Here is a 12,226-nt window from a genome sequence, read left to right on the forward strand (position 1 = left end):
TTACAAGGGTATCAAAGCTAACAGCAAAAATTTCAATCAATATATTAAAAGAGAGAGGGAGTGTTGAGGGGAGATGTGGGCCCATTAAAGTCAGATGCCGCTGAGACTATAATGGCCAATAAGAAACTGGAAGACTTGTTAAGTGAGCACTTTGTATCTGTTATCGCAGTGAAATAAGAAGGTAAAATATCAGTGGGACAAGGAAACCTGAAAATCAATCAAAGGGACGAACTTTAATATCAGTAATAAAATGGTAATGGAGAAAATAGTGGGACTGAAGATTGGCAAATTACCAGCACCTGATGGTTTCCACTCCAAGGCAAAACAAACAGGTGGAGAAATTGCAGATGTCATCATTTTACAAAGTTCTCTAGGTTTGAGAATCGTAGAATTATACATCACAGAAGGAGGCCATTCAGCCCATTGTGCCTGTGCTGGCTCTTTGAAAGAGCTCTCTGGTTAGTCCCACTCCCCCGCTCGTTCCCATCGCCTAGCTGGTGATCTTACAGAGAGCCGGCACGGGCACAATGGACCAGCTATGAGTTGAGCAAAGATAGTCGGCGTGGATTTGGAAAGGGTAGGACCTGTTTGACTAATCTCGTCGAATTTAAGATAATTAGTAAAAGTACCAGAGAGGCGATGAAAATTATTTTACGCAGTCTCCACATGTTGGTGTGGGCCTGCGTTCAGTCTCCAGATGTTGGTGGGCCTGCGTTCAGTCTCCAGACGTTGGTGTGGGCCTGCATTCAGTCTCCAGACGTTGGTGTGGGCCTGCACTCAGTCTCCACATGTTGGTGTGGGCCTGCATTCAGTCTCCAGATGTTGGTGTGGGCCTGCGTTCAGTCTCCAGATGTTGGTGTGGGCCTGCGTTCAGTCTCCAGATGTTGGTGTGGGCCTGCGTTCAGTCTCCAGATGTTGGTGTGGGCCTGCGTTCAGTCTCCACATGTTGGTGCGGGCCTGCGTTCAGTCTCCAGATGTTGGTGTGGGCCTGCGTTCAGTCTCCAGATGTTGGTGTGGGCCTGCGTTCAGTCTCCAGATGTTGGTGTGGGCCTGCGTTCAGTCTCCAGATGTTGGTGTGGGCCTGCGTTCAGTCTCCAGATGTTGGTGTGGGCCTGCGTTCAGTCTCCAGATGTTGGTGTGGGCCTGCGTTCAGTCTCCAGATGTTGGTGTGGGCCTGCGTTCAGTCTCCAGATGTTGGTGTGGGCCTGCGTTCAGTCTCCACATGTTGGTGTGGGCCTGCGTTCAGTCTCCAGATGTTGATGTGGGCCTGCGTTCAGTCTCCAGATGTTGATATCCATGCCTTTGTTATCTTTAGACTTGACTATTCCAACGCATTCCTGGCTGGCCTCCCACATTCTACCCGATAGAAACCCGAGGTCAACCAAAGCCCGGCTGCCCCATGCTCTAACTCGCACCAAGTCCCTCTCACCCATCACCCCTGTGTTCGCTAACCTACATTGGCAACACTTCGATTTTAACATTTTAATCTCCTCCAGCCCCACAACCCTCAAGATCTTTGTACGTGCTGTAAATAAAAGAGTGTCCGACTCGCCTGTGGCGGTGTGTTGCCTCGTCACCTGACGCAGGAACTCGCGCCTCATGGATGTTATCGCCCACAAACAGGGTGCACCACAATTTCCTGGTAATAGACTTTCATTGCAAGGAAGAAAGATGGACCTGCATTTCTATAGCGCCTTTCGCAACCCCAGGACATCCAAAGCACTTTACAGCCAATGAAGTATTTTTTTTAAAGTGTTGTCACTTGTAATGTGGGAAACATAGCAACAACATTGTGCACACAAGCTCCCACAAACAACAATTTATTTTTTAGTGATGTTGATGGAGGGATAAATATTGGTCAGGACACCGGGGGTAACTCCCCTGCTCTTCTTCGAAATAGTGCAATGGGATCTTTTACATCCCAAGAGAGCAGACGGGGCCTCGGTTTAACATCTCATCCGAAAGACTTGATAAAGACAGGCAATAATTACCTTTAGAATTGTGACCAGAATTTAAGTAACTCACTATTAATTAAAAAGAGCTGCCATTCAGCCATGTGTTTGAATAAATCACATCGGATGTTGGTATTTGAATTGACTGATTAAAGGCTGTTGTGAGTGCCTGGAGGCTGCGATTGGCTGGAGACTGCGATTGGCTCGAGGCTGAGAGCAGCAGGAGGCTGCGATTGGCTGGAGGCTGCGATTGGCCTGGAGGCTGCGATTGGCTGGAGACTGCGATTGGCTCGAGGCTGAGAGCGGCAGGAGGCTGCGATTGGCTGGAGGCTGAGAGCGGCAGGAGACTGCGATTGGCTCGAGGCTGAGAGCGGCAGGAGGCTGCGATTGGCTGGAGGCTGAGAGCGGCAGGAGACTGCGATTGGCTGGAGGCTGAGAGCGGCAGGAGGCTGCGATTGGCTGGAGGCTGAGAGCGGCAGGAGACTGCGATTGGCTCGAGGCTGAGAGCGGCAGGAGGCTGCGATTGGCTGTAGGCAGCGGTTTATTGGTGAGCATTGAGGATTACCCAATGATGTCTGCTGATGTCCTGATCTGCAGGTACTGGAGAATCAGATGGAGGGCTGGTACAAGGAGGTTGGGGAGCTGCAGGCGCAGGCCGCTACCCTGCACCAGGAAGGGGCAGGGAAAGAAGAAGTTAACGAGAAGCAAAATGTAGTGGAAACGAGAATTGTGCGTCTGATTGAACCTCTGAAGCAACGACGGAGGATTCTGCTGGCTTCCAAAGAAGTTCACCAGGTGACGCGGGATATGGAGGATGAAACTGTAAGTACCGCACTCAAAGCCGACGCTGCTCGGTCAAACACACATGTTCTTACAGCCTGGACACGATGGTAAATAGAGCTGTTTCTCACACGTTACCCCGGACTGAGGAGACTGCTCCATTTAACAAGTGAAGGCTGGACAGCGTTTAATATTGGAAAGTCTGAAGCCATTGTCTTCGGTCCACGTCAAAAACTCCATCCCCTAGCCACCGATTCCATCTTTCTCCCGAGCTTCTGTCTGAGGCTGAACCAGCCTGTTCATAACCTTGGTGTCGTATTTGGCCTTCAGATGAGCTACCGACTCGATCCCGCTCCAACACCGAGACCACCCGCCCCTCCTGCATAACATCGCCCGCCTCCGCTGCTGGAACTCACATGTTTTGTTATCTCTTGACTTCAAATGCCTCACATCTTCCCACCTTCCGTCAACTTGAGATCATTCAAAACGCTGCTGCCCCGTGTCCTAACTCACACCAAGTCCCGCTCACCCATCACTCCCTGTGCTCACTGCCCCGTGTCCTAACTCGCACTGAGTCCCGCTCACCCATCACCCCCTGTGCTCGCTGCCCCGTGTCCTAACTCGCACCGAGTCCCGCTCACCCATCACCCCCTGTGCTCACTGCCCCCGTGTCCTAACTCGCACCGAGTCCCGCTCACCCATCACCCCCTGTGCTCACTGCCCCGTGTCCTAACTCGCAGAGTCCCGCTCACCCATCACTCCCTGTGCTCACTGCCCCGTGTCCTAACTCGCAGAGTCCCACTCACCCATCACCCCCTGTGCCCACTGCCCCGTGTCCTAACTCACACCGAGTCCTGCTCACCCATCACCCCCTGTGCTCACTGCCCCGTGTCCTAACTCACACCAAGCCCCGCTCACCCATCACCCCCTGTGCTCACTGCCCCGTGTCCTAACTCGCACCGAGTCCCATCACCCATCACCCCCTGTACTCGCTGTCCGTGTCCTAACTCGCACCCAGTCCCGCTCACCCATCACCCCCTGTACTCGCTGCCCCGTGTCCTAACTCGCACCGAGTCCCACTCACCCATCACCCCCTGTGCTCACTGCCCCGTGTCCTAACTCGCACCGAGTCCCGCTCACCCATCACCCCCTGTGCTCACTGCCCCGTGTCCTAACTCGCACCCAGTCCCGCTCACCCATCACCCCCTGTGCTCACTGCCCCATGTCCTAACTCGCACCGAGTCCCGCTCACCCATCACCCCCTGTGCTCACTGCCCCGTGTCCTAACTCGCACCCAGTCCCGCTCACCCATCACCCGCTGGGCTCGCTGACCCCGTGTCCTAACTCGCACCCAGTCCCGCTCACCCATCACCCCCTGTGCTCACTGCCCCATGTCCTAACTCGCACCGAGTCCCGCTCACCCATCACCCCCTGTGCTCGCTGCCCCGTGTCCTAACTCGCACTGAGTCACGCTCACCCATCACCCGCTGGGCTCGCTGACCCCGTGTCCTAACTCACACCCAGTCCCGCTCACCCATCACCCCCTGTGCTCACTGCCCCGTGTCCTAACTCACACCAAGTCCCGCTCACCCATCACCCACTGTGCTCACTGCCCCGTGTCCTAACTCACACCGAGTCCCGTTCACCCATCACCCCCTGTGCTCGCTGCCCCGTGTCCTAACTCACACCGAGTCCCGTTCACCCATCACCCCCTGTGCTCACTGCCCCGTGTCCTAACTCACACCGAGTCCCGTTCACCCATCACCCCCTGTGCTCGCTGCCCCGTGTCCTAACTCACACCGAGTCCCGTTCACCCATCACCCCCTGTGCTCACTGCCCCGTGTCCTAACTCGCACCGAGTCCCGCTCACCCATCACCCCCTGTGCTCACTGCCCCGTGTCCTAACTCGCACCGAGTCCCGCTCACCCATCACCCCCTGTGCTCGCTCCCCGTGTCCTAACCCACACCGAGTCCCGCTCACCCATCACCCCCTGTGCTCACTGCCCCGTGTCCTAACTTGCACCAAGTCCCGCTCACCCATCACCTCCTGTGCTCACTGCCCCGTGTCCTAACTCGCACCGAGTCCCGCCCACCCATCACTCCCTGTGCTCACTGCCCCGTGTCCTAACTCACACCGAGTCCCGCTCACCCATCATCCCCTGTGCTCACTGCCCCGTGTCCTAACTCGCACCGAGTCCCGCTCACCCATCACCCCCTGTGCTCACTGCCCCGTGTCCTAACTCACACCAAGTCCCGCTCACCCATCACCCCCTGTGCTCACTGCCCCGTGTCCTAACTCACACCGAGTCCCGTTCACCCATCACCCCCTGTGCTCGCTGCCCCGTGTCCTAACTCACACCGAGTCCCGTTCACCCATCACCCCCTGTGCTCACTGCCCCGTGTCCTAACTCGCACCGAGTCCCGCTCACCCATCACCCCCTGTGCTCACTGCCCCGTGTCCAAACTCGCACCGAGTCCCGCTCACCCATCACCCCCTGTGCTCGCTCACCGTGTCCTAACTCACACCGAGTCCCGCTCACCCATCACACCCTGTGCTCACTGCCCCGTGTCCTAACTTGCACCAAGTCCCGCTCACCCATCACCTCCTGTGCTCACTGCCCCGTGTCCTAACTCGCACCGAGTCCCGCTCACCCATCACTCCCTGTGCTCACTGCCCCGTGTCCTAACTCGCACCCAGTCCCGCTCACCCATCACTCCCTGTGCTCACTGCCCCGTGTCCTAACTCGCACCCAGTCCCGCTCACCCATCACCTCCTGGGCTCACTGCCCCGTGTCCTAACTCGCACCGAGTCCTGCTCACCCATCACCCCCTGTGCTCACTGCCCCGTGTCCTAACTCGCACCCAGTCCCGCTCACCCATCACTCCCTGTGCTCACTGCCCCGTGTCCTAACTCGCACCCAGTCCCGCTCACCCATCACCTCCTGGGCTCACTGCCCCGTGTCCTAACTCGCACCGAGTCCCGCTCACCCATCACCCCCTGTGCTCACTGCCCCGTGTCCTAACTCGCACCAAGTCCCGCTCACCCATCACCCCCTGTGCTCACTGCCCCGTGTCCTAACTCGCACCCAGTCCCACTCACCCATCACCCCCTGGGCTCACTGCCCCGTGTCCGAACTCGCACCCAGTCCCACTCACCCATCACCCCCTGTGCTCACTGCCCCGTGTCCTAACCCGCACCGTGTCCCGCTCACCCATCACCCCCTGTGCTCACTGCCCCGTGTCCTAACTCGCACCCAGTCCCGCTCACCCATCACCTCCTGGGCTCACTGCCCCGTGTCCTAACTCGCACCCAGTCCCGCTCACCCATCACCTCCTGGGCTCACTGCCCCGTGTCCTAACTCGCACCGAGTCCCGCTCACCCATCACTCCCTGTGCTCACTGCCCCGTGTCCTAACTCGCACCCAGTCCCACTCACCCATCACCCCCTGGGCTCACTGCCCCGTGTCCTAACTCGCACCGAGTCCCACTCACCCATCACCCCCTGTGCTCACTGCCCCGTGTCCTAACTCGCACCGAGTCCCACTCACCCATCACCCCCTGTGCTCGCTCCCCGTGTCCTAACTCACACCCAGTCCCACTCACCCATCACCCCCTGTGCTCACTGCCCCGTGTCCTAACTCGCACCGAGTCCCACTCACCCATCACCCCCTGTGCTCACTGCCCCGTGTCCTAACTCACACCAAGTCCCATCACCCATCACCCCCTGTGCTCGCTGATCTACATTGGCTCCCAGTCCAGCAACGACTCGATTTAAAAGTTCTCCTTCTTATTTTCAAATCCCTCCATGGCCTCACCCTTTCTTATCTCTGTAATCTCCTCCAGACCCACAACCCCCTGAGATCTTTGCACTCCTCCAATTCTGGATTCTTGAGCATCCCTGATTTCCATCACTCCACCATTGGCGGCCGTGCTTTCAAGTGCTGAGGCCCCAAGCTCTGGAATTCACTCGCTAAACCTCTCCGCCTCGCTAACACCCTCTCCTCCGTCGCTTCTTAAAACCTACGTCTCTCGCCTGCCCTAATATTGCCTTAAGTGGCTCGATGTCAAATGATATTTGCTAACACTCCATTGCAGAGCCTTGGGACGTTTTACTATGTTAAAGGCGCTATATAAGGACAGGTTTTTGTTATTTCAGCATAACTATACTTTATGTTATTCCTGCAATATAACTACACGATGGTGTAGCTAGCCTGAAAGTGCACGTTTCGGTAGCCCCTGTTCTGGTCTCGGTCACGAGAAGCTGAAAGTGTTGTGTGTTGTGCAGCTTTGGGTCGAGGAACGCCTGCCATTGGCCAAATCCCAAGATCATGGGAGTAATCTGCAAACAGTGCAGCTCCTTCTGAAAAAACTTCAGGTGAGTGACAGCAACAGAACGTGATCGGGATCGGGAGAGTGAATCGGCGATTGGGATCGGGAGAGTGAATCAGGGATTGGGATCGGGAGAGTGAATCAGGGAATGGGATCGGGAGAGTGAATCGGGGATTGGGATCGGGAGAGTGAATCGGGGAATGGGATCGGGAGAGTGAATCGGGGAATGGGATCGGGAGAGTGAATCGGGGATTGGGATCGGGAGCGTGAATCGGGGAATGTGATCGGGAGCGTGAATCGGGGATTGGGATCGGGAGAGTGAATCGGGGAATGGGATCGGGAGAGTGAATCGGGGAATGGGATCGGGAGAGTGAATCAGGGATTGGGATCGGGAGAGTGAATAAGGGATTGGGATCTGGAGAGTGAATAAGGGAATGGGATCGGGAGAGTGAATCGGCGATTGGGATCGGGAGAGTGAATCGGGGAATGGGATCGGGAGAGTGAATCGGGGATTGGGATAGGGAGAGTGAATAAGGGAATGTGATCGGGAGCGTGAATCGGGGATTGGGATCGGGAGAGTGAATCGGGGAATGGGATCGGGAGAGTGAATCAGGGAATGGGATCAGGAGAGTGAATCGGGGATTGGGATCGGGAGAGTGAATCGGGGATTGGGATCGGGAGAGTGAATCGGGGAATGGGATCGGGAGAGTGAATCGGAATGGGATCGGGTGAGTGAATCGGGGAATGTGATCGGGAGAGTGAATCAGGGAATGGGATCGGGAGCGTGAATTGGGGATTGGGATCAGGAGAGAATCGGGGATTGGGATCAGGAGAGTGAATCAGGGAATGGGATCGGGTGAGTGAATCAGGGAATGGGATCGGAAGAGTGAATCAGGGATTGGGATCGGGTGAGTGAATCAGAGAGGGATTGGGAGCGTGAATCGAGGATTGGGATCAGGAGAGTGAATCGGGGATTGGGATCGGGTGAGTGAATCGGGGAATGGGATCGGGTGAGTGAATCGGGCAATGGGATCGGGAGAGTGAATCAGGAAATGGGATCGGGAGAGTGAATCAGGGAATGGGATCGGGAGAGTGAATCAGGGAATGGGATCGGGAGTGTGAATCGGGGAATGGGATCGGGAGAGTGAATCGGAATGGGATCGGGAGAGTGAATCAGGGAATGGGATCGGGAGTGTGAATCGGGGAATGGGATCGGGAGAGTGAATCAGGGAATGGGATCGGGAGTGTGAATCAGGGAATGGGATCGGGAGTGTGAATCGGAATGGGATCGGGAGAGTGAATCGGAATGGGATCGGGAGAGTGAATCAGGGAATGGGATCGGGAGTGTGAATCGGGGAATGGGATCGGGAGAGTGAATCAGGGAATGGGAACGGGAGTGTGAATCGGGGATTGGGATCGGGAATGTGAATCGGGGATTGGGATCGGGAGAATGAATCGGGGATTGGGGATCGATCGGGAGAGTGAATCAGAGACTGGGATTGGGAGAGTGAATCGGGGAATGGGGCTCGACACTATGCAGGTCAAAGCAGCCCGTTTGATTGGCCCCCCTTCCACCATTCACTCCCTCCACTACTGGCGCTCCGTGGTTGTAATGTGTACCAATGTGGGTATGCTTATTAATGAATACTTTGCATCTGTTTTCACAAAAGAGAGGGGTGATGCAGACATTGCAATCAGGGAGGGGAGTGTGAAATATTAGATGAGATAAACATAGTGAGAGAGGAAGTATTAAGGTGTTTAGCAGCTTTGATAGTGGATAAATCCCCAGGCCTGGATGAAATGTATCCCAGGCTGTTAAGAGAAGCAAAAGAGGGAATAGCAAAGGCTCTGACCATCATTTCCCAATCCTCTCTGGCTACAGGTGTGGTGCCAGAGGACTGGAGGACTGCTAATGTTGTACCTTTGTTTAAAAAGGGAGAAAGGGATAGACCGAGTAATTACAGGCCAGTCAGCCTAACCTCAGTGGTGGGAAAATTATTGGGAAATTTCCTGAGGGACAGGATAAATCTTCTTTTGGAAAAACACGGATTAATCAAGGACATTGCATGGATTTGTTAAGAAAAGGTCATGTCTGACTAACCTGATTGAATTTTTTGAGGAGGTAACCAGGAGGGTTGATGAGGATAGTGCGTATGATGTAGTGTATATGGATTTTAGCAAAGCTTTTGATAAGGTCTCACATGGCAGACTGTTCACAAAAGTAAAAGCCCATGGGATCCAGGGCAAAGTGGCAAGTTGGATCCAAAATTGGCTCAGAGGTAGGAAGCAAAGGGTAATGGTCGATGGGTGTTTTTGTTACTGGAAGGCTCACACACACACTCACACTCACACTCAGACACACAAACACTTACACATACACACGCACACACACTCAGACACACAAACACTCACACACATAGACACACACAGACACTCACACTCAGACACACAAACACTTACATATACACACGCACACACACTCAGACACACAAACACTCACACACATAGACACACACACACACTCACACGCAGACACACAAACACTTACACATATACATGCACACACATTCAGACACACAGACACTCACACACCTACACTCACACACAGACGCAGACACACAAACACTTACACATACACACGCACACACACGCAGACACACAAACACTTACACATACACACGCACACACACTCAGACACACAAACACTCACACACATAGACACACACAGACACACACACTCAGACACACCTACACTCACACACCTACACTCACACACACTCACACACACACATATCTGCACACAGAGACATACGTACACACAGACACACACACACTCCCTCAGTACTGTGCACACTGACTCTGTTTGTTATTTACAGACACTTCAGCGTGAGGTCCAGGGTCACCAGCCTCGGATCAGTGATGTGCTGGAGAGAGCGGGGCACATTGCTTCGATCCGCAGCCCGGAGGCTGACGTTGTGCGTGTGAGTATGGAGCGGTTGCGGGAGCTGTGGGAAGCCCTGCAAGGGGAGACGCAGCAGCGGCAGCAGAGACTGGCGGCCATGCAACGAGCCCACCAATATTACTTTGATGCGTCTGAGGTGGAGTCGTGGCTGAGCGAGCAAGAGCTGCACATGATGACCGACGAGAAAGGGAAGGTGAGAATCGTGCAGGAGGGAAGAGCAGCTGGTCTCCGGCTGGGGCTCAGGGTCTGTGCACAGCCCCGTCATTCACAGGCTCAAATACACAAGGCGTGGCATGGGATGTACCTGGGGGAGGGGACGAGGATGTATCTGGGGAGGGGGAGGAGGTGAGGATATACCTGGGGAGGAGCTGGGAATATACCCGGGGAAGGGGTGAGAATATACCCGGAGAAGGGATGAAGATATACCTGGGGAGGGGGTGAGGATATACCTGGGGAGGGGGTGAGGATGTACCTGGGGAGGGGGTGAGGATATACCTGGGGAGGGGGTGAGGATATACCTGGGGAGGGGGTGAGGATGTACCTGGGGAGGGGGTGAGGGTGTACCTGGGGAGGGGGTGAGGATGTACCTGGGGAGGGGGTGAAGATATACCTGGGGAGGGGGTGAGGATATACCTGGGGAGGGGGTGAGGATGTACCTGGGGAGGGGGTGAGGATGTACCTGGGGAGGGGGTGAAGATGTACCTGGGGAGGGGGTGAGGATATACCTGGGGAGGGGGTGAGGATATACCTGGGGAGGGGGTGAGGATATACCTGGGGAGGGGGTGAGGATGTACCTGGGGAGGGGGTGAGGATATACCTGTGAGTTTGTGTTCCTATTCCGTTCCTTTAGCTGTGTCCAGGTGTGGTTAATGCGTGAGGCAGGATGAATATTCCATGATATACAGTGAGCTGGCCTGCCCTGTGCCTGTCCGCTCCCATAAGCTGCTCCCATTGCTGTGGGTGACACGAGAGCATGAAGTAAGCAGTCAGATTTACCATCAGTAAATTGTAAAGAAAGGTTTGTATTGACTGCTTCTCCAGTCATGATGTGCACAGGAAGTTGAAATATTGTGGGGTCAGAGGTTGGGAGAGGGAAGAGTTGGGTTAGAGGTCGGGATAGAGGGAAGAGCGAGGTTAGAGGTCAGAGGTTAGGGAAGAGTGAGAATCATAGAAATTTACGGCACGGAAAGAGGCCATTCGGCCCATCGTGTCCGCGCCGGCCGACCAAGAGCTACCCAGCCTAATCCCACTTTCCAGCTCTGGGTCCGTCGCCCTGCAGGTTACGGCACTTCAGGTGCACATCCAGGTACTTTTTTAATGTGGTGAGGCTTTCTGCCTCTACCACCCTTTCAGGCCGTGAGTTCCAGACCCCCATCAACCTCTGGGTAAAGACATTTCCCCTCATATCTCCTCTAAAAGTCCCCCCAGTTACTTTAAATCTATGCCCCCTGGTTGTTGACCCCTCTGCCAAGAGAAACAGGTCCTTCCTATCCACTCTATCCAGGCCCCTCATAATGTTATACACCTCAATCAGGTCTCCCCTCAGCCTCCTCTGTTGCAAAGAAAACAGACCCAGCCTATCCAATCTTTCCTCATAACAAAAATTCTCCAGTCTAGGTAACATTCTTGTAAATCTCCTCTGCACCCTTTCCAGTGCAATCACATCTTTCCTGTAATGTGGTGACTAGAACTGTACGTAGTATGTTGTGTATCTGTAAAGCATGCACTCCCATGTTCCGCCACCAGGGGGCACATCCCCTGAAGTCCCAAGGGATCCCAGCATCCCTTGGGAGCACTGTATATAAGCCGGCCCCTAAGGCCTGTTCCTCACTCTGGAATGTCTTAATAAAGACTGAGGTCACTGTTGCTTTAACCTCCCTGTGTACAGTCTCACCTGTGTTAGGAACACAATAACTGGTGACGAGTATACGAATCCAACGCAAAGATGCAGCAAACTGTGGGCATCCTGGAGAAGTTCTCGGAGGGTGAGGCCTGGGAAGCCTATGTCGAACGGCTAGACCCGTACTTTGTAGCCAACGAGCTGGACGGAGAAGGAAGCGCTGCAAAAAGGAGAGCGGTCCTCCTCACAGTCTGCGAGGCACCGACCTACAGCCTCATGAAGAATCTTCTGGCTCCGGTGAAACCCACAGATAAGTCGTATGAGGAGCTGTGTACACTGGTTGGGGAGCATCTTAACCCGAGG

The 12,226-nt window shown here is 54.8% G+C and overlaps 1 protein-coding gene across 1 annotated transcript in view; it reads left to right on the forward strand.

Annotated features, from left to right (window-relative positions):
- LOC139239112 (spectrin beta chain, non-erythrocytic 1-like) overlaps positions 1-12,226 on the forward strand; it is a 563,409-nt gene that overhangs the window by 417,965 nt on the left and 133,218 nt on the right. Inside the window, exons 21-23 of the mRNA XM_070867634.1 lie at positions 2,550-2,774; positions 7,018-7,107; positions 9,938-10,216. Of these exons, the coding sequence (XP_070723735.1) occupies positions 2,550-2,774; positions 7,018-7,107; positions 9,938-10,216 (594 nt within the window). The remainder of the gene's footprint in view (positions 1-2,549; positions 2,775-7,017; positions 7,108-9,937; positions 10,217-12,226) is intronic.

Source organism: Pristiophorus japonicus, chromosome 26 (genome assembly GCF_044704955.1).
Source record: "Pristiophorus japonicus isolate sPriJap1 chromosome 26, sPriJap1.hap1, whole genome shotgun sequence".
NCBI lineage: Eukaryota > Metazoa > Chordata > Chondrichthyes > Pristiophoridae > Pristiophorus > Pristiophorus japonicus.